The sequence below is a fragment of the Oncorhynchus nerka genome, linkage group LG13, assembly GCF_034236695.1.
Source record: "Oncorhynchus nerka isolate Pitt River linkage group LG13, Oner_Uvic_2.0, whole genome shotgun sequence".
NCBI lineage: Eukaryota > Metazoa > Chordata > Actinopteri > Salmoniformes > Salmonidae > Oncorhynchus > Oncorhynchus nerka.
Window position 1 is genome coordinate 49,298,823 of NC_088408.1, and position 25,738 is coordinate 49,324,560.

The 25,738-nt window shown below is 41.3% G+C and overlaps 1 protein-coding gene across 1 annotated transcript in view; it reads left to right on the top strand.

The window, feature by feature from the left end:
• Positions 1-22,477: 22,477 nt before the first annotated feature.
• The window catches only part of LOC115139633 (AT-rich interactive domain-containing protein 1B-like), a 116,847-nt gene continuing 113,586 nt past the window's right edge, over positions 22,478-25,738 (top strand). Inside the window, 1 exon segment of the mRNA XM_065026458.1 lies at positions 22,478-24,110. Within this exon segment, the coding sequence (XP_064882530.1) occupies positions 22,833-24,110 (1,278 nt within the window). The 5' untranslated portion in view covers positions 22,478-22,832.

Below are 25,738 nucleotides of genomic sequence, written 5' to 3' on the forward strand. Positions count from 1 at the left end.
CATGTCCTCTGCCTTGACGACGAGAGCAGTATTATCAGCAGCATCTGTCTTTTTTACTAAAGAAATGTGTATTTGTATCCCCCCAGAGGGGGCCCAGGCTTGGTTTCTACTAAGCTAACATACGGAATTGTTTTAAGATGGTTGACAGGATAATTTATCTATTTGATTGGGAATTTTAAAGACCTCTTGTAGGGTCTTTATATATATATTTTTTTTTTTAAATAGCCTTACTGCTACTAGCCAACAGAAACACATTGAATAACAGATTCATACAGTGGGTTAACTGCCTGTTCAGGGGCAGAACAACAAATTTGTACCTTGTCAGCTCGGGGGTTTGAACTTGCAACCTTCCGATTACTAGTCCACCGCTCTAACCACTAGGCTACCCTGCCCCCCCATAGAAAAACAGATCGTAAAAAAAGTATCAAAACGATTCCCAGCTCCTAATATTGAGTTGCACAATCCAGGTCTCAATTGTCTCAAGGCTTAAAAATCCTTCTTTAACCTGTTTCCTCCCCTTCATCTACACGGATTGAAGTGGATTTAACTTTCATAGCTTTCACCTGGATTCACCTGGTCAAAATATGTAATGGAAAGAGCAGGTGTCCTTAAAAAAAATGTTTTTCTCTCACTCAGTGTATGTTTTGAAGTGTCTGTCCTATGTCTGTGAGATATAAGAAACATCAGAGAGAAAAAAAGATTTACTGTGGAATTACCCGTAAACTTTTTCCATTACTTTTTTGGCCAGGTACCGGGTTACCTTCAGACGAGTCCCGTGACACTTACGGGGTAGAGCAAAATGGAAAACACCATAGTGTTCGTGAGTTTCATCATTCCATAGAGGCCATATTAGTGTGTAGCCCAAACTGCTCGGACACTACAGATGTTTTTGTGCGAAGATGATTTTCATGATGTCTCCTGGTTTGACAAACACCGCTGTAGGTCGGCCACCTTCCACCACAGTTGCGGAAGGCTGTCGGATCATAGACATTAAAACCAGTGGCGGATGTGGTGGATTGAGACGCAGCCCATGCAAAAAAAAACATCTCTTGCTTAAACAGATGGATTTTGATTGGTATGGTTTTTGGGGGGGTTATGCCTCGAGCGGAGCATGGGGGGGGAGTATGTTTAAAATATATATATATATATATATATTTTTTTTAATGCCCAGCGATGATGTGAGGCCTGAGGCAATTTCCTCTTCTGCCTAATGGTAAGTCCGCCAGTGCATGGCAGCGCAGGCTGTCGGAGATAATGATCCTCTTTGCTTTCCCATTATCGCCTCGCTACGGCTAGATGCACACTACTCATTTACTGCACACCCCCCTGAACACACACACACACACAGAGTTACACACACATGCACTCTCGTCCTTCCTCTATCTGCCTCGCCCCCTAGGTCCCTCCCTCCCTCTCTAGCTGCGAGGCTAAAAGGGTCTTGTACCCAATAATCTTTACAGCATGTGTCCTTCACAGAGGGTTCTAATCTACCTGGAACCAAAAAAGGTTATCCTTTGGGGACAGACAAAAAAAACTTTTGGAACTCTTTTTTTCTAAGATTGTAGGTCTAGATTGCAGTGTTGCTCTTGTTTTGAAAAAGAGACATCATGGCAATAAAAATCCAGAATTTTCGTTGTACGTTTTTTGTGTCATTGTGTGTTTACCTCACTTGACAGGACATATGCTCTGTTTTTTCCCTACCTGTATGTGAGAGAACAAAAATAAGTACAATGGCTCCACTGGGAAAAGGTTTCCTGATTTGAGAGGGTTTGTTTCACAAAGCTGACTCCCCCCCCCAAAAAAAAAAATCATAAATGTAATTCTGCCTCTGATCAGAGAGGAAAGTCTAAGTACATTTGATGCCTCGGAGAACCAATACAATCGATACTCATGTTAGCAACATGGAATACAAATATCTAGGCTAGATTCTAGAATAATGCTTAAAAACAATGCTTGATAATGCATGTGCTTTCACTTTTTAAACAGGGAATATGAACTATTTGATGATTAAATATGGTTTACATGTATTTTTCCTCTTTGAGAATGGTCTGCTTTATTATGATTAAGGGCATAACTTTGATGAGTGTGAATTTACTGTGTATATCAGGTTCTTATTAAAATAATGATTCCATGTGATTGTCAATCCACAAGTCATTTCAACTAGGAACAGTGGGTTAAGAATGTTTTGGATTGTTAATTGCTAAAAAATTGCACAAAAAAAAAAAAAGTTAAGCTGTCAACTTGTTCCGTAAAGGATGTCAGAGATACCAATGCTTCCTACAATGAAGATGAATGGGATGTACATAACTCTAACAAAACATAATGACTGCAACATCCTAGTCTGCCTCCCTCGCTCAACACAATGGATGTGCATGGGCATAAGGATCAGTGCAACTAAGCAAAAGGCCGTGTGTTTCATTAAAGCAAAAAGCCTGTTACTGGGCAAAACAAATCAAGTTGCTGCTTTTTCTCTGTACAAGAACGGAAATAAATCTATACGTGAAGGGAGCAAATACTTAATTTTTTGACAACCAGATAAAAGGATGTGATTTCAATTGAAAATCTTATGTTCCTCTGATTTCCAAGCAGTTTCAGTAGCTTGAAGCCCCCAGTTTCCCCCATAAGAAAACATGCACATCATCAGATTCTGTCAAACTTCTTCCCTTCCTTTAATATTGCTCTTTGTTGTCTGTCCGTGCTCTGACTTCCAACACCTACAGATAATAGGAGCATGTGATGTGAGGCCAGTCAGGCGGTGGGCTCTGCTGGGAGTCAAGGCTTTTGTCCAAACGAAAATATACATACTCTTACAGTGGGTTCCCTCAGGCATCAAATCAGCTCAATGCACAAACAGCTGAGCACCATGAGCCACACACACACACACACACACACACACACACACACACACACACACACACACACACACACACACACACAGTTTATGGTTCTTCATCTCGCTTAGTGCTATGCCCATCTAATTAACCAATTAGATTGACTTTGTGCCATAAGGTTTATTTAAATTTTTCCCCTAGATATGTTTCTTCTGTGTTGTTTTCTAATTATCTACCAGCCCTAACACCTACAAACAATACTTAGGTGAAACCAAAGAGGTATTATTGTCATTTTCTTTGATAATAATTAAAGCAGTTATTTAGGCATTTTAACCCCCCCCCCTTCATTTTTTTTTATTATAATAATAATAATAATATATCTCAATCCATATGACTCACACCGAGCACATCCAAAAAGTAGACAAACGTATGATTACACCTATGAGAAGACATCACCAGTTCATTCATCAATAACATCCCTTGGGATTTCACCATACATCTTAGTGTTCACAAGTCTACTAAACTAATACAATCACACAGATTTTAACACCAGCAGTACATTTTGTGGAAGCTCTGCATAACAGCAAAGGCGTGAAACCAAATAACAGTTAGCCATTATCAACTGTTTTAGTGCATTGAAGTGAAAGCCCCAATGGAAAAGATCCTCACAGTGAACAGGATTGAGGTAATGGACTGCAAGTTGCAACCACCACAACTCTACAGTGTCAAGATAATTCTCTGTTGAGGTCTGATGTTCCCACAGAAATAGAATTCTAGTTCTGTGGACGTTCCACTATGACAGACAACAGCAATAACTGTGCAGTGCCCATGCATGCAATGTATCAAAGAAGCCGTTAATAAACACATCTTAAATTTAAAAAACGTAGATGTTCTTGCTGCCTACACTATGTCTGTATTTCATTCTCAAGGCAGTGCATATAACATATATTTTTTAAACTTACTGTAGCACTGTGGTATATTGAGATTCTGCTCACCCTTGGGGCATTTCATGACGATGCCAACGTAGTGAATCCTTGCTCCTAAGCATTTGGTATCTTGAATGACCCCAACTAAAACTGGAGGAATTAAGAGAAGCAAAAACATGTGAGTCAGCAAATTCTATATGATTCAAATCAAAATGCATCTATTCAGTATAAGAGAACTTGATACCCTATATACTTTATACCACCACTACACAAATATGTTTGTATGTGTCTTTTGTTTCTGTTCTTTATGAAGACATTTAATTGAGCAACTTCCATTTAATGGGGATACTGGAGGACATATTGGATTCTTGCTCACCAAGAACTCTTACAATTCACCGATAACATTTCCCAATGCATTCTTGAACATATGGCTTTAATCCCCAAATTAAACCCTAGGAAACAACAAGCATGTATAGCCTAATAAATACTACTCCAGTTAATCCAACCTGGCTACACGAAAACACAGAGGCTCAAAACCTTCAGATGGAATTACCGGTGTTCTGCAGATTCCCGTTGCATCACTCGTGGGTTGAAGCCATGTTTACTGCCGATTTCTCATTGCTCTCTGTCATTCTCTGAGCAGTCCTCTAAAACAAAATTGAGGCATGACTTACTTGATTGCATGCACTTTTTTGCACACCCAATAACACACCCAAGGTGTGGGGCGGCAGCGTAGCCTAGTGGTTAGAGTGTTGGACTAGTAACCGGAAGGTTCAAATCCCTGAGCTGACAAGGTACAAATCTGTTGTTCTGCCCCTGAACAGGCAGTTAACCCACTGTTCCTAGGCCATCATTGAAAATAAGAATTTGTTCTTAACTGACTTGCCTAGTTAAATAAAGGTAAAAAAAAAAAAAAGGATCTATTATACTGGCTTCGCCTCATCCTCTCTGGCATCAATCAGACAAATCTCCTGATTACATGACTTGGTCAGAAAATCCTGAAAATAATGACACGGTGGCCACTGTGTTTGATATTAGATCAGTTTGGTCAAATTTTGAAAGCCAAAGTAAAGTAAGTGACCATTGAACTATAGGAACAAGGTTATATACAAGGTAAGCAAGGTTAGCAACCTTGTCATACTTAACCAGCACACCATGGTGGCGGAAGATACCTACTTAAATGACATTTCGGGCAGTGATCCGTTCTTATTATACCTCAGTGCAGTGACCACAAGTGTAATGGATTTTGGCTAGAAAAGCTATATCTTATGTCAGAATTGACTTTTCGTAGCAGGTTAGGAGAACTTACACAGTAGGTTTGGAGAATTAATGTAGCAGGCTAGCAGAACTATGTTAAGGTTAGGAAAAGGGTTGGGGTTAGCTAAAAATGTAAAACAAATATCAACATTTGAAGTCAATTTGACATAAACTGTATCCCGTATAGCCACGGCCCATGAGATTTGCGAAAAAGAGAAATCATTCAGAAAATGCATGCAATAAGGGTGCCATGAAAGGAGTGATTACTGGGGAAGCGGTACATGTGAAAGTAGACCAACTGAAGGGGAAGATTCCAGGTGTTTGTGATGCTCGTCGTTTGGTGCGACGCAGACAGGGTAGCGTGAGTGGTGAAATAGTATAGTCATTGTCTGATCTTTTGAGTTTTGATGTTGAGTCTTTGCCTGACAAAGTGATGTTAGGTTATTTAAGGTGTCCCTTATAAGCTTTTGTACCAAATCCATTATGTTGTTACAGGTGTCAAGCTTATGGGCATGTGGCAGCAGTGTGAAGGAGGGAGGTTCCTAGGTGTGAGAAGTCTGCAGAAGTGCATGAAACAAAGGTATGTGTAGCATTGGGGAAAGAAGTGGTATGTGTTAATTGTAGGGGTGCCCAGGGGGCTGATTTGTGTGAGCAGTAGATCTGTGCCAGTATAGAGGGAAAGGCCAACGACTGATATATGCTTCAGTAAGACGGGCTTGTTAGCCTTCATAGCAATGGTTACCTCCTCACATAAAACGTTTTGTTGAATTGTTTAACTTTTAAAGAGGATTTTGGTCATATTTAACTAGGCTAATCAGGTAGCAAGTTATCGGTTTTGAATAGAAGAAACGTTTTGAGTCTTAGCAGTGGATACACATTGTCAGCGCGTTTCAAAGACTAGCAGAATGAACACTAACAACCCTGGTCCATGTGGTATCTTGAAACATAGAGCAACGTCAGATGTTTAGAGCTCAACCACAGCTGATCAACCACCAGCCTGGGCAGCTGCAGTGGGCGCTATGGATCTCCACTATCGTCTGGGCTTAATGTGCCCAGCCGGTAGTACACTTGTGTCCTCTCGGCGACCGGTTCATATTTAAAACATTATCCATTCAGGCTGTTAAGGCTTCGATTGCCTCCTTAACTCGATTTAATGGCGAGAAGACGGAAAACAAATGGAAAAGACAAACCATCAAACAGGCATAGCGTCAATACAGGATTAAGATTGAATCCTACTACACCGGCTCCGACGCTCGTCGGATGTGGCAGGGCTTGAAAACTATTACGGACTACAAAGGGAAAACCAGCCGCGAGCTGCCCAGTGACACGAGCCTACCAGATGAGCTAAATGCCTTTTAAGCTCCCTTCGAGTCAAGCAACACTGAATGCATGAGAGCACCAGCTGTTCCGGGCGACTGTGTGATAACACTCTCGGTAGCCAATGTGAGCAAGACCTTTAAACAGGTCAACATTGAAAGCCACGGGGCCAGACTAATTATAACCAGGATGTGTACTCAAACCATCCGAGGACCAACTGGCAAGTGTCTTCACGGACATTTTCAACCTCTCCCTGACCGAGTTTGTAATACTTACATGCTTCAAGCAGACCACCATAGTCCCTGTGCCCAAGGAAGTGAAGGTAACCTGCCTAAATGATTACTGCCCAGTAGCACTCACGTCGGTAGCCATGAAGTGCTTTGAAATGCTGGCCATGGCTCATATCTACAGCGTCATCCTGGATACCCTAGACCCACTCCAATTCACATACCGCCCCAACAGATCCACAAATGACACAATCGCACTCCACACTGCCCTTTCTCACCTGTACAAAAGGAACACCAATGTGAGAATGCTGTTCATTGACTACAGCTCAGTGTTCACCATAGTGCCCACAAAGCTCGTCAGTAAGCTAAGAATCCTGGGACTAAACACCTCCCTCCGCAACTGGATCCTGGACTTCCTGACAGGCCACCCCCAGGTGGTAAGGGTAGGCAACAACACATCTGCCATGCTGATCTGCAACACTGGGGCCCCTCAGGGGTGAGTGCTTAGTCCCCTCCTGTACGACTGCGTGGCCCACGACTGCGTGGCCAAACACGACTCAAACACCATCATTAAGTTTGCTGATGACACAACAGTGGTAGGTCTGATTACCGACAACAATGAGACAGCCTATAGGGAGGAGGTCAGAGACCTGGAAGTGTGGTGCCAGGACAACAACCTCTCCCTCAGTGTGAGCAAGACAACGAAGCTGATCGTGGACTACAGGAAAAGGTGGGCCAAACAGGCCACAATTACCATTGACAAGGCTATTGTGGAGCAGGTCGAGAGTTTAAGTTCTTTGGTGTCCACATCCCCAACGAACTATCATGTTCCAAACACACCAAGACAGTCGTGAAGAGGGCACGACAACACCTTTTCCTCCCCAAGAGACTGAAAATATTTGTCATGGTTCCCAAGATCCCTACCTACACGTACAAATTACCTTGACTAATCTGTACTCCCGCACATTAACTCGGTACCGGTAGCCCCTGTATATAGCCTCGTTACTCTTATTTATTGTGTTACTTATAATTTTTTACTTTAGTTTATTTGGTAAATATTTTCTTAACTCTTTCTTGAACTGCATTGTTGGTTAAGGGCTTGTAAGTATGAATTTCGTGGTAAGGTCTACATCTGTTGTATTTGGCACATGTGACAAATAAAGTTAGATTTGATTTGAAATATGCCTGCTTTCTTTATGAAGCGACATTTCCACCAACTTGCTAAATGCTATTCCCGCATGTTGCATATAGCCTTCAGCAAGTCAGGTTACAGCAGTCTGTTTTTTTCACCCCTACATAACAGGCGTAATATAAATGCAACCCCTGGTCTGATAGTTTCAAAATAAAAGTTGTGTTTACTGAACATCGTTTTAAACATATGTATTGGATTTGTTGGCATGAACTCGTTTACAGAACATGATTAACAGTTTTAATAAGAAAGATTCAACATTCATGAAGTGAAATTATAACGTTAAAACGAGATTTGGAGTAGAATACATGTATTTTTCATCATTGACCTCGCCCTGAATATCCATGCTTTTCTGTTGTTGTCTTCTTCTTTCTGTTGTTGTAGACACATTTTGTTGCGGTACATTATGAGAGATAGACATTTGACCTGAGAAAAGTCAGGAACCACGCTTGGTTAATTCCAGACCTTCTGGCTGTGGGTGATCAGTGCAGTATGTACCGGATTTCCCACTCCTTCTTTCAGGTTTGGATTTTGTAATGTTTGTCAAATTAAACTCTCTATGGGTGCCCTCTCCATTATGCTAATAATCAACTATTATTTTGGAAAATATTTTTGTTGTTGTTTTTGGATCGGCTCTGAAATGCTGCGTACTTTTCGAAATACAATGTATCTGCTTCTGTTGAGATAGGTTAAACATAGTGCCAGTGCCTCCCACTGGCTGAAGGGTGTGTGCACAGCCAGGGCTTGTTGAGAGTGTCCTTTTCAGGCTGCAGGTGTCATTGATGTGCCCTCCACAGAACTGAAGTTCGATCAAAATTGTGTCTGATCAGAATTACCGGGGTGTTCAGCCTGTTGCGCCTGCTCAGATTCTCTCGGCTACTACGATATGTTCGCAACTGTATGGAGGTGAGAGCAATTTGTTTCCTTAAAATCAAGGTTTGGTCATTATTCTGTGGTTAGTGTAATAGAGGCACCACAGTTTCAAGCTCTGTGTCACATGATGACACCTAACTATGGGAGTGTAGTAATACATCTTCAGACACTGAGGTAGCTTTATCTCATGGTCAGCTACTCTAATTTGATTTGTAACACTAAGGGCCAGTTTCCCAGACATGGATTAAGCCTAGTCCTGGTTCTACAATGTAGAAAATAGTGAAAATAAAGAAACATCCTTGAATGAGTAAGTGTCCAGACTTTTGAATGGTATTATATATATATATATATATATATATATATATATGTATGTGTATATGTATAGTAGTGTCACTTATACTTCTTCAGGTCTCTGTGCTAGATGGAACAGTAAATGTTTGAAAGTGTAAGATTTAATATCCAAAATTAATTTGACTGAATCTTGAATCTATACTGCCCTCTGCTGGGGATTGTATGTATACAACTTCCATAATTATTTTACACTGACTGGACCGATACAATAAATGCAAATAATCCTGGATGTATATATAGAAAAAAATATATATATATATGCAGGATTATTTGCATTTGTTGGATTATTTGCATTTGTTGTATAATATACAGTGGGGAGAAAAAGTATTTGATACACTGCCGATTTTGCAAGTTTCCTACTTACAAAGCATGTAGAGGTCTGTAATTTTTTGGGACAAAAATCCAGAAAATCACATTGTATGATTTTTAAGTAATTCATTTGCATTTTATTTCATGACATAAGTATTTGATCACCTACCAACCAGTAAGAATTCCGGCTCTCACAGACCTTAGTTTTTCTTTAAGAATCCCTTCTGTTCTCCACTCATTACCTGTATTAACTGCACCTGTTTGAACTTGTTACCTGTATAAAACACTCCTGTCCACACACTCAATCAAACAGACTCCAACCTCTCCACAATGGCCAAGACCAGAGAGCTGTGTAAGGACATCGTGGTTAAAATTGTAGACCTACACAAGGCTGGGATGGGCTACAGGACAATAGGCAAGCAGCGTGGTGAGAAGGCAACAACTGTTGGCGCAATTATTAGAAAATGGAAGAAGTTCAAGATGACGGTCAATCACCCTCGGCCTGGGGCTCCATGCAAGATCTCACCTCGTGGGGCATCAATGATCATGAGGAAGGTGAGGGATCAACCCAGAACTACACGGCAGGACCTGGTCAATGATCTGAAGAGAGCTGGGACCACAGTCTCAAAGAAAACCATTAGTAACACACTACGCCATCATGGATTAAAATCCTGCAGCGTACGCAAGGTCCCCCTGCTCAAGCCAGCCCAAGTCCAGGCCCGTCTGAAGTTTGCCAATGACCATCTGGATGATCCAGAGGAGGAATGGGAGAAGGTCATGTGGTCTGATGAGACAAAAATAGAGCTTTTTAGTCTAAACTCGCCGTGTTTGGAGGAAGAAGAAGGATGAGTACAACCCCAAGATCACCATGCCAACCGTGAAGCATGGAGGTGGAAACATCATTCTTTGGGGATGCTTTTCTGCAAAGGGGACATGACGACTGCACTGTATTGAGGGGAGGATTGATGGGGCCATGTATCGCAAGATCTTGGCCAACAACCTCCTTCCCTCAGTAAGAGCTTTGAAGATGGGTCGTGGCTGGGTCTTCCAGCATGACAACTACCCGAAACAGACAGCCATGGCAACTAAGGAGTGGCTCCGTAAGAAGCATCTCAAGGTCCTGGAGTGGCCTAGCCAGTCTCCAGACCTGAACCCAATAGAAAATCTTTGGAGGGAGCTGAAAGTCCGTATTGCCCAGCGACAGCCCTGAAACCTGAAGGATCTGGAGAAGGTCTGTATGGAGGAGTGGGCCAAAATCCCTGCTGCAGTGTGTGCAAACCTGGTCAAGAACTACAGGAAACGTATGATCTCTGTAATTGCAAACAAAGGTTTCTGTACCAAATATTAAGTTCTGCTTTTCTGATGTATCAAATACTTATGTCATGCAATAAAATGCTAATTAATTACTTAAAAATTATACAATGTGATTTTCTGGCTTTTTGTTTTGGATTCCGTCTCTCACAATTGAGTGTACCTATGATAAAAAATTACAGACCTCTACGTGCTTTGTAAGTAGGAAAACCTGCAAAATCGGCAGTGTATCAAATACTTGTTCTCCCCACTGTGTATATATATGGATGTCATAAGGTGAATGCACCAATTTGTAAGTCGCTCTGGATAAGAGCGTCTGCTAAATGACTTAAATGTAAATGTAAATGTATATATATGCAGGATTATTTGCATTTGTTGCATTGGTCCAGTCAGTGTAAAATAATTATGGAAGTTGTATACATACAATCCCCACCAGAGGGCAGTATAGATGCACGATTCAGTTTAATACAATTTGGATCTTAAATCTTACACTTTCAAACATTTACTGTTCCATCTAGCACAGTGACCTGAAGAAGTATAAGTGACACTACCGTCTCCCTGGCAGCTTCTGCCAGCACATCTTTGACCACCTGGAGAATTGTTACCATGGAAAGAAGTTTGATGAAAAGGCCATTCTCATTGAGCTCTCAGAACCCCCCAGACAGGTAGGATGTCATAGCTCATTCCCTGGAAGCAACTGCTCCAAAACCGCCATAAAATAGCCAGACTACGGTTTGCAACTGCACATGGGGACAAAGATCATACTTTTTGGAGGAATATTCTCTGGTCTGATGAAACAAAAATATAACTGTAATGACCATCCTTATGTTTGGAGGAAAAAGGGGGAGGCTTGCAAGCCGAAGAACACCATCCCAACCGTGAAGCACGGGGGTGGCAGCATCATGTTGTGGGGGTGCTTTGCTGCAGGAGGGACTGCTGCACTTCACAAAATAGATGGCATCATGAGGTAGGAAAATTATGTGGATATATTGAAGCAATATCTAAAGACATAAGTCAGGAAGTTAAAGCTTGGTCGCAAATGGGTCTTCCAATTGGACAATGACCCCAAGCATACTTCCAAAGCTGTGGCAAAATGGCTTAAGGACAACAAAGTCAAGGTATTGGAGTTGCCATCACCAAGCCCTGACCACAATCCTATAGAAAATTTGTGGGCAGAACTGAAAAAGCGTGTGAGCAAGGAGACCTACAAACCTGATTCAGTTACACCAGCTCTGTCACGAGGAATGGGACAAAATTCATCCAACTCATTGTGGGAAGCTTGTGGAAGGCTACCCGAAACGTTTGACCCAAGTTAAACAATTTAAAGGCAATGCTACCAAATACTAATTGAGTATATGTAAACTTCTGACCCACTGGGAATGTGATGAAAGAAATAAAAGCTGAAATAAATAATTCTCTCTACTATTATTCTGACATTTCACATTCTTAAAATAAAGTGGTGATCCTATCTGACCTAAGACAGGGAATGTTTACCAGGATTAAATGTCAGGAATAGTGAAAAACTGAGTTTAAATGTAATTGGCTAAGGTGTATGTAAACTTCCGACTTCAACTGTAGGTCATAATGGCACTGGCTTTAGGACGGTCTTCCTTCCTGTCCTTCCTACTACTGCAGAGTCCCCCTGACAGTGACTGATCACTGCTCAAAGTGTTGAGCTTATAAATGAAAGGCACTGAGGGATGCCTCAGCAGGGGTGAACATGATGATCATAACTGATGAGATGTGCCAGATATTCAATCAGGAAGTTGGCTATAATATGTGTTTATACTCATGCTATAATAGGTGTCTAATTTGTTGTTTGTTCTAATTAGATAAATGGGATCATTGCTGATGGCATAAGTAGTTGCATGGTCAAAAGCCATTTGTTTCCGTCTTTATTCTACAACATTTGTTTTGGGTTGGTAATCAAGGAATCTGAGGTGAATGTAGCATAAACAGATGCTACATTCAGGATTGTCATGCAAATTGTTAAAGGGATTTGGAGAATGACATCATAGTAATATGATTGTTCTTTGATGTTTATGTGAACAACACAATGTACATGCATGGTATGGTAATTACATTTAATTATAAAAAAACATGAAAATGGCCTCCCAAGTAGCCGTGACTGGGAAACCCATGAGGCGGCGCACAATTGGTCCAGCATCGTCTGGATTAGGGGAGGGTTTGCCCGGATGGGATTTCCTTGTGCCATCGAGCTCTAGCGACTCCTTGTGGCGGGCCCGGATGCCTGCAAGCTGACTTCGGTCTGCAGTTTTACTGTGTTTCCTCCGACAAATTAGTGCGGCTGACTTCTGGGTTAAGCGACCAGTGTGTCAAGAAGCAGTGTGGCTTGGCAGGGTCGTGTTTCGGAGGGTGCGTGGCTCTCGACCTTCGCCTCTCCCGAGTCCGTACGGGAGTTGCAGCGATGGCACAAGACTGTAACTACCAATTGGATACCATGAAATTGGGGAGAAAAAATCAACAACAAAAAACATGACAGCCAATCTAACGAAGTCTTGTCTTTAACAACCATATTTATGTAATTTCAGCCATTTAGCAGATGCTTTTATCCAAAGCGACTTATAGTCATGCGTGTATACATTTTACGTATGGGGAATCGAACCCATAACCCTGGTGGTGCATGCACCATGCTCTCCCAACTGAGCCACATTTAGTGTATGAAAATATTGAAGATCAAAGTAGCTCACACCACCCTTAATGAACGCTTCCATTTAGGTTGTTCCATAGAAATTTTATTACGTTGCTGTGTAATTAAGACTGACTTAGTTTCAGCCCTTGTTAGTGGCTGCTGCTCAAGGTTGATATTTCTGCTAAATTCTTACTTGTTTTGTATTTGACTGATGGAAACCCATTAGGTACCATTGTCTTTTCTTTTGTGGAATACATGACCTTACCCAGATGAGGACCCCATTCCATTCTTAGCAACGCTAGCACATCTCAACTACTGACCTGTTTTTTTGTTTGTCTCTGGTTTGGTCCGACTGCGCTCTGAGCTGTGCCTGGTGACGGATGCTAAGCACTCGGCCAACATGACGGCGCTGACTCTCTGCCGCCTCTACAGCCTGTCCATCCAGGCCTACTGGACCGCGCTGCAGAGGTTCCCTAAGCTGGAGGCCCTCATCAGCCACGTGGCCCTCCAGCACCCCACATCCTGCTCCAACCTTCTCTGTGACAGTCACTAAGTCCTCCGTCTGTCCACACTGCAGCATCTGGTCTTAGTATACACAGCTGACGCAATGGAAAACTCTTCTGTTTCGTACATTTCAAGGTGTATTTTGTTCTGCACATTTCCTCATAAATTGGTGTCTTGATCTGTTCACACTGCAGCACACAGCACACACACACTTTTTTTCATAGCAGGTGATGATTTTGGTTCAATACTGAACAACTGTCACTGTCCAGGCTTCCTTTTAATCAGTCCAAAATCGAAGTTGGTGTAAGGTTGGCAAAAAAACATGGTCTTTTGCTCCTGTGTATCTTTTTGGTGTATATACGCATAGGTTGCACTTGGATTACTGATACAGTGTTATGTGGGTTGCTAACTGGATTCGTCCTGTGATTTTTTTTTTTTTTTGCTTTTGATTATTACTTGTGTACTTGTTTGATATTTTTGCTGCATTGTTAGGAGCTAGTAAGACGAGCATTTCGCTGTACCCACGATAACAACCGTGTACGCAACCAATACACTTTGATTTGTTCTGTTCTTGTTGCGTTGTATCTCTCTTAGTTGGTGACACAGAGCCTGCTGTTTCTACCTCCACTGACACTGAACCATCTGCGGAATTCAAAGGTCCATCCTCAGGCCCTTTAAGGATGCATCACCCATCACTATCCTGTAACTATACTGCACTAACTGCCTACTACACTACTGCACTAGAGGCATCACAGACATCCTGTGGCCAGGCCACAAACACCCAGAGAGACTATCCTCTAAGCCTTTTTCTCTTTGAAAATGTGGTTTGATCATTTAGTTCCGTTAACATGGCCTGCATTCCAGGGCAATTGTGCTAATAAAGGACAAAGTGGCACAGCAAATAGGAGTCCAGGGAAAACAGAGTGGAACAATTCTAATTAAAAATGTCTAAATGACTGGCAGGGCGGGGAAATGCAAGCATAAATGTCAGATGTTAAATGTGAGTTGTACATAGCTAACAACATTCAAAGTTTGTTTAATGGAAATGTTCCTTTGAGTTGTTGAGTAGTTTTATACAGCTTTCAGACGAGAAACACTAATACGCTTGCGTCCAAGAGTAGACTGACTCAAGTGATACAGGCAATTTCCATTGTTTATTATGAAAATATGTATTTTTTTGTTACACATAATAAATAGTTTTTTTTATAAATACATTCTTGCTTATAAACTAATAGTCCACCGATCTGTTAGTGGAAGTGCACCATTATATACAATGTTTTACCTTATTGTATTTATACTAATTTAATACCACAAATTATAAATGTGTTTTTTTTTTTTTTTACACATTTACCTACTGAGATGGCTCATTGATTTTGAACCTCCTTCCCCCTCTGTAAACACATGCTGCTATTTTACAGCCGTACAGTCGATATCCGTGACCCTGCGGAAATCGAATTAGCATAATAAAAAAATACATCGAAAAATGTGTCTGTTAAAAACTAGTGTACAGACAGAATCTATAGATCATATCCCAGACTTCGTGAGAAAAGTGTATATAAGTCTGCGTCAATACATCCCCAAATGGCACCCTATATCCTTTATAGTGCACTATGTTTCACAAGGGCCCAAAGGGCAATGGTCGAAAGTAGTGCACTACAGGTGTTGGATCTTCATTTGGCCAGTTTCTCAAGAAGGAAAATAATCTTACAGCAACCGGAAATGTGAATTATTGTGTGGATTATAATTAATGGACATATTTGTAGGGGTTGATACATTGTTTGTTAGGGCAAATCAAGTCTGACATTTTTAAGTGGAAATTACAAACTTTAGAAGCCTTTTTAAAACTTTGAATACACTACACATTTGCATTTCCCGCAGCAACAGTGTGGTCAAATTAAGATCCTACATCTGTATATGGTGAACAGAGTGCCATTTGAGACTCAGCCTAAGGAGCGATGAGCAGAGGGGGGGATGTCTCATCGAGGGGTTGTTTTCCTTGCCAAGCATCCACAATCAACCACGACACGTGTATACATCTGTGGAACAGCTACATAGTACGCTACTTTTGACCAGAGTTTTATAGGCCCTGGTCAAAAGTAGTGCACTATAAAGAGAATAGGGTGCCATTTGTAATGCACAGCCCCATTTCACTGTGTGCCAGGACAAATTAACCCAGGTCTTGACTCGCCAATCTGCTGGCTAAATGATTAGTGGTGATCCCTAATGGATTGAAAGACCTGAATTGTCAGGACATAGACTCTGTGTCTAGTGGCTCTGTGTCTAGTGTGAGAATGCTGTCCCTGACACCAAGGGTTTAGTCCCAAATGGTACCCTATTCCCTATAATGCACTGCTTCTGAAGAAAGCCCTATGGGACGTATCTTAAATGACTCTAGAATAGGGATTCCCAACCTAGGGGTTTACAAATTCGCAATTGTATAAACCGATCTATAACTCTGCGTTGCGTTAAGCTAGAAACAAGCTATAAAATGACAGAGGAAGACACAACTCCGAAGCACATGGAGATATCTGAGGCTGACCTAATGTAGAGGAGTAAAAAAAACAAGACTTTGTTTGGGAAGTAATCTTATACAATGAGTGACTCTGTCGCTATCATTTGATCTATTCACTTTCTGTAAAAGAGAATATGTAGAATTAAATTAAGGGTTCATATGGATTATAATAAAACAATTTGGGAGCTAAATAGCATTTGGGGAAATCAGGTCTAGAGTTTACTTTCCTTCTCCATTATTATTATTGTTATGATCATTATTAAATAGCCTACCTAAAAGATGTCATGAGAATTGTAGGAAATGATCTTAAAAACAAACAAAAAATCCTAGGTCCCTCAAATTAAACAAAATCAAGCTTTTGGTGGTGTATTTAACATAGGGTATCTCAATTAACAATTCTAAAAAGGGAGGGGGTGACGTTTTTCAAATGTGAAAAAGGAGGCCCTGTGAAAAACAAGGTTGGGAGCCCCTGCTGTAGATTACTAATACTATTACACACAATTGTTCTATTTCCAACCTACAAAGGGAGATTATTATTATATTAAACCTGCTGGCGTCAGTATTGTAGCCATGATGTGCTCTACTTCAGGCTGCTTTGTTCTTTGTTCTTCACTGTCTACTACAGCATGGTTGGCGTGTTTCAGAGGAAATTAAGTCACGCCTATTGTGCCCACCCTGTGGTAAAATTGAATCTCAGCAATGATTTTGCAGACCACAGCATTTTACATTTTCACCCTACTAATCTGACTTGGATACATTTCACCCACCCCCCTCCCCCTTATTTTGAAGGTCACATTTATGAAAATAATGCTACATGGTCAGCTTGGTCATTTGAATTAAAGAGATTGGATTGATTCAGCCATGAATGATGTCACCCAGTGTGTAATGGTGATTGCTAGGCAACCCCTTAGTTCAGTAAGACAGCTGCCAGTAAGAAAGAACACCTTATTACTAAAGTAATTAATTACTAACGATGCAAGTAATTCCCTGATTATCTTTTTTTCTTGGTTATGGGCTGCATTTCAAGTAATGTCAACTCAAATGGTTCTCTCTCGCTATGGTTGAATATTCTTAAATTAGAGTGTTGTTGTAAGGTATACTTGTTTAGAAGAGTTGCCCACAAAATATGTGCTCTGTGGTTGCTTATCTGTACTGTATGTATAACTATGCCCCAATCATGCAATCCCTTTGGCTTGCAAACCACTGTCCCTGAGTTTCTCTGACATTGTCAGCGTGTATTTTCTTTTTGGCGTGGCCTGAGCTACGTCTAAATGCAAATGGAGGTCCAATGGAGTATAATTGCGGCCGTGTGATGATTACAACGGGGAACTAATGATTTACCTCTGCCAAGGTCAGGTGAGGTTTAATGTGGGGAAACGCAATCAGTGTCACTCGTCTCATTGTGACTGCATCCCAAATGGCACCCAATTCCATTTCTAGTGCACTACTGTATGTAGAGAATTGGGTGCCATTTCAGACCCAGACCCAGAGACCAATTCCTGCTTGGGTCCCTGCCAGCTCCAACCTAAGGCACATCAGGGAAATTGTTCATTAAAAGCCAGCTGTCACATGGATGCTTTAAGTGGGGTGATAAAAGGGGTCTGGGTGGGCGAGAAGTAGCTGTGGGGTAGAGGGTCAATGTGAAAGAGTCAAGTGATGATGCTCACAGACAGTAGACCATAGAATTAGGAATTAGAATACTAGAACCTTCTTATGATGGTCCAAAGGTCAGCCATGTTGGTCAAGGAGTTGGTAAACCATGATTTGACAGTGCTGTGATAATATATTGTGTTAAACAATGAATGTGAAGAGTTTATCTGCAGTGTATGTGTGTTAGCTAGCTGGCCAAACAGTTTTAGAGGAATGATTCCAATTATTTTTTATTTTTTATTAACTGCCAATATGCCAACATTCCATTCAATCAATCCAAAGCCATACACTGGCTGAAATCAGTTGATGATAGGACTTCGGCAACTTGTAAATGCAACTAGTACTGATCTTGTATCATATAATAGCACTCATAGCATACACAATTTCTGATACATCATGTCATACTTTTATTTTCTTGCAAAAGTAAAAGCTGGAAACGCCTCTACTGCCATTAATTCCAATTAGACTGGTTTTGGATTCTCCCTGACCAAAATGGGAGCCATTTTGGCCCCCTTATGGAACTTAGAGGGTTTATGACATAGTCCCCCTTTAACACTATAATAGGCTCTCTATGCAGTAGACTGGACTGTAATGGACAATGGGTGAAAATTATAATTTGTCATGGGTTGAGTCTATTCTCTATGTAGGGCACTACTTTTGACCAGGGCTCATAAAGTATGGCACTATATAGGGAATAGGGCGCTGTTTGGGATGCAGATGGTGTAATTCCTTTGTTACATGGTTAGTGCTGAGTAGGCTACATCCCTGTTTCTGTTCTATGTACTTCAACCTTACATCATAATATATTTATGGACTAATTGCATGCATAGACCCTGCCTTATTATGCATTAATGGAAATGATTATGCTTTCCACTATGAAAAGTCACTGTTCAGCTGTTGCTCATTAGATTTGTTCCATAGGTTTCACTGATTTGTTGATGTTTGAAGCAATCATATTATAAGCTGTTTTTGCTAATGTGCAAAGCATTGAACACAAGGTTGACAGAACATTTTGTTGAATCATAGTGTTATAGTGTTGGTGGAATTATGCAGTGAGAGACCTATAATGTAACATTCTATATTATGTAATTATATTCTGTACTCGCATAATTTCAGCAATGCATTGCGATTTGAGATCAATAAGTGTGATTTACTCTTATCTCTACCTTCATCCACAAAGTATTTGCTGTCAGAGGTTTGAGAAGATGCCCTTGGTTGCTTACATTTATCCAGTGAAATAGGCATGAACTTGGATGGAAAATACACAGCCTGGTCTCATAGACTAGACGTAACATAGTACATGTAAATCCAGGACACTGAAATTAGTATATGTTACATTTGGTATGGTTACATAAGACAGATGGTTACTTAAGGCAGGCGTATAACGCAAACGTCTAACAACCCAAAGACTGCGTATTCAAATCTCATCACGTACAACTTTATAATTTTAGTTAATAAGCAACTGCATACTAATTGTTAGCTAATTTGAAATATCTTAGTGTGTTAGCTAACCATAACCCTTTTAGCTAACCCTTGCCCTAACCCTAAACTTAACTCCTAGCATAAATAACGTTTGCAAAAACGATTAGAATTTTGTAACATGTTATTCGTTTTACAAATTCGTAACATATTGTAGCGACCCGCACAGACAGCTGTGTGTTATGTGCTAGGCTAGGAGGTGGTTGTGTTGTACTGACCAGTACCCGGTGTTCGCGGGGTCCGACATGTCAATCAACCTGCTATCTGCCAATCACGGGAATGCCTGGAATGTTCTGATGCCGGGCATCCTGGTGGTTGGCGGAGTGGCGTGGAGGGGGGTTGGGCAGGGGGGTGGAGCATTGGAAGTTAAGACCAGGTTCAGCTTTTGTTCTCTCTCTTACGTCTGGGCTTCACAAGAGAAGGTCACAATTGGCTTGTGGGTTATCTGTCATCTTTTTGGCGTGTGCTACGGCCCAAACAGTAGCCTGTGTAAAGTTGGTTTAATAAACCGTCAATTCGCAAACTCAAGCCTCTGTCTGGACAATTGTTCATTTATGATCTAGTCAGGTCATTACAATATTGTACACTTTGCAAATTCGTAACGTATTGTACGAATTTCAATTCGTAACATATCAAACTGATCCATTTTGTATAACTTGAGGGGGTCAGTCTTCAAGACACATTTGAGAACACAGTCACTATTTTATACACTGCATGTTGAGAAACCTGAAGCCATCCTAGTAAACAAATCAATTGTAAACTGTTATTTACTCCACCCTGAAATTTAACACATTGACCAGGCCAGTGTCTGTATAGCAAGGTGTGTTTAAATTTGGCTCTTTTCATTGTGTGCGTCCCCAATGGCACCCTATTATGTATATAGGGCACTACTTTTCAAGGGAATATTCTTGTATTTGACTCACAATTACTGTGTTAGAGCAGAATTTTTCCTTTCTTGTACAAAAAAATACAAGGCGCGTGGTGTCAGTGTGTTACTGAGAGCTGTGCTGTACTGCTTTCTGGGGGTTTTCTGTCTGACCCACTTTCCCTGCTTGACTTGACTGGGCTGCTGCTGCCGTTGCTGGGGGAGGGCCCAGTCGATTCCCCTTGAACAGGCCACTGAGTCCCTCAAGTGAGTCAATCCCTCATCTGCACACAGACTAACAATTCGCTCATGTATATTCGCTCTCATTTAGTCCTACGTAGAAACACACAGACGTTCTCATATGGCCTGTTTCCTTTCCTGTTGATCCTTTTCTTTCCATTCTTGTACTTTATTAATAACATAATAGCATATAGAAGAATGAGTACCGTTACAGTCAACAATTGTCCCACATATGAAATGAATTCAATCAGACAAACTGTAAAGAAAGCAGGAAAAACAATGGCTCAATTCATCACAAAAATAGGTCTGTGCCTCTCATACTCGAACACAGGCATATTTCTAATTAATTGAATACATTTACTGATGATTAAAGGGGTAATATGGGATTCAACGCGTTTACCCCGCCACTTTTTTGGTAAACATATAAATTCCACCTGGTATGATAGTGTGAAATACATTAGGATCCATTCCTTGTTTTCCAATTCAGGCATTCAAATTGTGCATTTCAGTTTCACAAAAACGACACTTAAGAACGGGAAGCAAGGAAGTACCTTACATAGAACAGATCTACCGCTTCTTAGACTTGCTTTCAATAAATGGCAGAGCTATAACATATGTTTCTATGTGAATTTGGTTGGGTCACCAAAAAGTTACATATTGTAGCTTTAACTTGTATGTATTACCTTTGGTTGTGTTTATGCCACAATAAGTCATGATGTTCAGATCATTAGATTCTCAAACAATCACTTGCCTTTTGGTAGGCTGTCATTGTAAATAAGAATTTGTTCTTAACTGACTCGCCTAGTTAAATAATAGTTTAATAAAATAAATAAAATGGGCTCCTTTACTAGACTACACGCGCACATTCATCCACTCACAAAATATCTCCAGCCTCTAAACAGTGGTGAATGGAAAGAGACATCTTGTACACCAAACACCAAAAAGTGTAATGACATTTGGCGATTGGCACATTGCATTTTGGCTCGTAGGTTGGTATACCACCCGTTTAAGTCCATTTTTCATGTCTCTGACATGTGGTAATTCTAAATAATGGTGTAATAGCTTACAGTTTTCTTGACATTTTGTTTTAATTATTGTGAAAGGCTCATGTCGAGAGCATCCTGACTGGTTGCATCACCACCTGGTATGGCAACTGCTTGGCATCTGACCGTAAGGCGCTACAGAGGGTAGTGTGTACAGCCCAGTACATCACTGGGGCCAAGCTTCCTGCCATCCAGGACCTATATAATAGGCGGTGTTAGAGGAAAGACCATAAAATTGTCAAAGACTCCAGTCACCCAAGTCATAGACTGTTTTCTCTGCTACCGCACAGCAAGCGGTACCGGAGTGCCAGGTCTATGACCAAAAGGCTCCTTAACAGCTTCTACCCCAAAGCCAGAAGACTGCTGAGCAATTAATCAAATGGCCACCGGAGGATTTACATTGACCCCCCTTCCGTTTGTTTTGTACACTGCTGCTACTCGCTAATTAATATCATTGCATAGTCACTTCACCCCTACCTACATGGACAAATGAACTCAACTAACCTGTACCCCCGCACACTGACTCAGTACCGGTACCCCCTGTACATAGCCCCCTTATTTTATTGTGTTACTTTTTACTTTCATTTATTTGGTAAATATTTTCTTAACTCTTCTTGAACTGCACTGTTGATTAAGGGCTTGTAAGTAAGCATTTCACAGTAAGGTCTACACTTGTTGTATTCAGAGCATGTGACAAAGTTGGATTTGATTTGATGTTTTACCAGTATGGCTTACCCTGATATGTATTTTGCCTTACTTTCACCCCTGTCATTACAAGACATCTCCACCCACCCGTGACACCTGGCCATGCAAACCGAACTCCACCATTGGTCTCACGTGGGAAAGCATGCTCTCGCGAGAGAAGGAACACCCACTTACACAGACAGGAACCTTGACCATTTTTTCAAACGGTAAACTGCTTGAGTAGACATCTTCATTTTATCCACCATCGTTGGCTAGAGCCCTTGATTCTCAACGCTCGCTGTTTTCGCTGATGCCATGCTGGGCTAGGGGCTTCGGATAGAAAAGGCATTTGCCTGTATCCGGGTTAGACATTGAAGGAAAAAAGTTTCATGTCTGTCTGAAAACGTATAACATGAGCTTGCTCTAACAGACGGTATTTATGCGGATATTCGATACTCTTGCGCTTTTTCATTTTACGCTAACGTCGTTTTCTTGTTAGCTAACGTTAGCTGTCTGGCTTCTTTTGTGTTCTGCTTTTCTTCCTCTTTTTTTCATTAGCCAGTTAGCTTGCTAGCTCGACTGGACTTTATGCCTGAGATGTGGACTTGATCATGGCCGCACAAGTGGCAACAGCCCCAACATCAAATGGTAAGAAAAGGTCGAATTTAGCTAGTAGCTTGAGTCAAGATTTGAAATCTGGCAAGTCTGGAGTAGTTGGTGGAGCTGTGCTTGGGGTAGGAAATGGGACTATCGTTCATGCTATGAATAATGTAGAACGCCATGAACTGAACCCGACCAGTAGAGCTCGAGCTTCTCCTGCAAACAACGATTCGAATCCACGTGAGAAGGAAAGTAGAGATTCTAGATCGGCGTCTTTTTCGACTTCAAATTCTAGCATGGAGGCGGGAATGTTTGTTAGTCATAAAGTGAAAAATGTTGGTGGTGAAGATACTCCATCTCTCCACCACACACCTCCTCAGCAACAGCCATTCAACCAATTCCTTCAGCACCAACAACGCCAAATTCAGAACAACAACCAGCAGTCGCTACATGGAGAAAGTGGAAACCGCCAACATGGGGAAAGTGGAAACCGCCAACATGGAGGAAAAGGGAATGTTGTTTTAGGGAATACAGTCGAACGCCATCAGCAACAGGAAATGCTGAATAAAAATGAGGACGACCAACCGAGCAAAACGGAAGACCGGTTGGACAGCAGGTACGAGCATGCCAGTTCGGGACCAACAAATAACAACATCAACCCGTCCCAAAGTGGTACCAGCTCGGTTTCGGAGTTTAATAGTTATTATGGAAATGGTAAAGGAGGGCCTTGCTTTGATCAACATGGCGGACAACAAAGCCCTGGGTCTGGGATAATGCATTCGGTACAACAGAATATGGATCAAGTTCAACAAAACTCCCACGAAGGGTACCACAACAACCCGTACAACCACTACCCGACTTACCGACCTGGCTACGGTAATAGTGGATATGGGATGATGAGTCCCTCTCGGCAGGGGAACAACATGATGGGCCTAGGCAGCAACACGTCTGCTGCTAATCATAGCAAAGCTGCCATGGCCGCTGCCTCTTCTGGTGGTGCTAATGTTGGAGGGTTTCAGAGATTTCCAGGGCAAACTCAACAACATCCTTCGGGGGCTACCCCAACTCTAAACCAGCTACTGACATCCCCGAGCCCTATGATGCGGGGCTATGGCGGTGGCTATCAAGATTACACTAATCCCTCTGCTCAACAACAACAATCAAGCATGGGGCTGACCAAAGACATAAACCCCCAATACGGTTCAGTTACACATGTTTGGGGAGGACAACAAAGAAATCACCCTGCCATGAGCCCTGGAAACAACGGACAAGGAAGTGGCAGATCACAGGTAAATTATACATTCGTATGTCACTTTTTTTTGACTAATTTGCCAAACTAACTAAGCTTTCCAGGCGGTTTTGTAGTTCACTAACGTTACCCTAGCTAAATTAATGTAGCTATGGTCAGAGAGACAAGTTAGCGAACGTTATGCCAATATGTCAGCCTATAGGACTTCTAGACTTCTCTGAGTCTGGCTGTATATTTGTGTAGCTACATTGCAGTACCTAACATTCTACTGTATAATATATACACATGCAGGCGGAGATAACATCCACGTTGTCATTTTATGAATTCAGCAGCCATATGGGCAGTTAGCAAACTTATGTTTATGGCTACTTGAAGTTGGCATTAAATGTGGCTTCCGGTTGGGGACAACAAAGTGATCCGTTTAAGTTAGTTTGCGTCCTAGTTTCTATAGTCTATGCTCCAACATTTTAAAACCACTTTAGCTATACATAGTTCCAAGTAAACTTATACATTCGCGTGCTGATTTAATTAAAAAACATTATTTGCAATTTAACTTGTGGTCTTACAAAAAATATCGTCGACCCTTCCATCTAATGTTCCGCTTGCTTAAAAACCAAGGACCATTCTAACTAGCATTGACTTGCTAGCTAGCAAGGCTGGCTCTATCTATCTAGCTAGTAGTCAGGTCAGAATGTGTGCAACTGCTGAGCTATTGAAGTATCCATTTCAAATCTCAAAAAGCACATCAACGTATGTTGAACAAGCACAATTCTTACTAGCTAACGCTAGCATTCGTTTGTTGATATCCAGCGAACTATTTATTATACACTAAATTGTTATATGCTAGCTATAGCATAGCCTGATAACATTTAGCTTTGTAACACTAGTTTGAGGGCCTCGCGTTGGCTAGCTAGATATGCTCCTTGGCCCATATTGTGCATAAAGAGTTGCCAACGCCTTTAAAGAATATGTTATGCTAGTAGCTAGCTATGTTGCAATCAATTGGTTAGAGAGATTTCAATAGCTGGTGTCCAGCTAGCTCTTGATCATGACTTTCAGTTCCATTACGTAAGTCATTGGAGGAAGGCGTCTTCTGTATTAAGAGCTGTGACGCGTGGTCTGGACATTGACACGCATCGCCTGTGGGTACGGTTTTGGTAGCATAAGGACCTTTCATATATTGACAAAGAATAATACATTAAATTGATACACACATTTTTAGGGTTAAGGTTCACACATGGCCATATTTCCATGTTATAGCGATTGTTTACAGGAAACGTAATGTGCTAATTGGCTGTCTCTGAGTCCCCGAACACCTGTGTGTAAATGGCATACATACACCAGTGGACAATACTGTGTTGAAAGTGGAAAATACTGTCGGCTGCAACTCTGTTAAAACGGTGTATAGTATGTGTATTTTGCATTTATGAAATTATTGTGAAAGTAGAGGGATTTATGTTTCTAGAACAATACCGCAATTAAGACTCGATTCACATTTGAACTTAAGAGTATTTCGCTGTTTTGGCTTCCAGCGCCAATTCTCACTTTAAACAGAACATGTAAGGTCCTTGGACTAAGGAGTAACGTTAGGCTCCTGTAGTCCAATATTTGGCTAGTATACAGCTTGCACTTCTGAGGGCACTTTGGAAGTTTTGAGAAGTGGAGTGA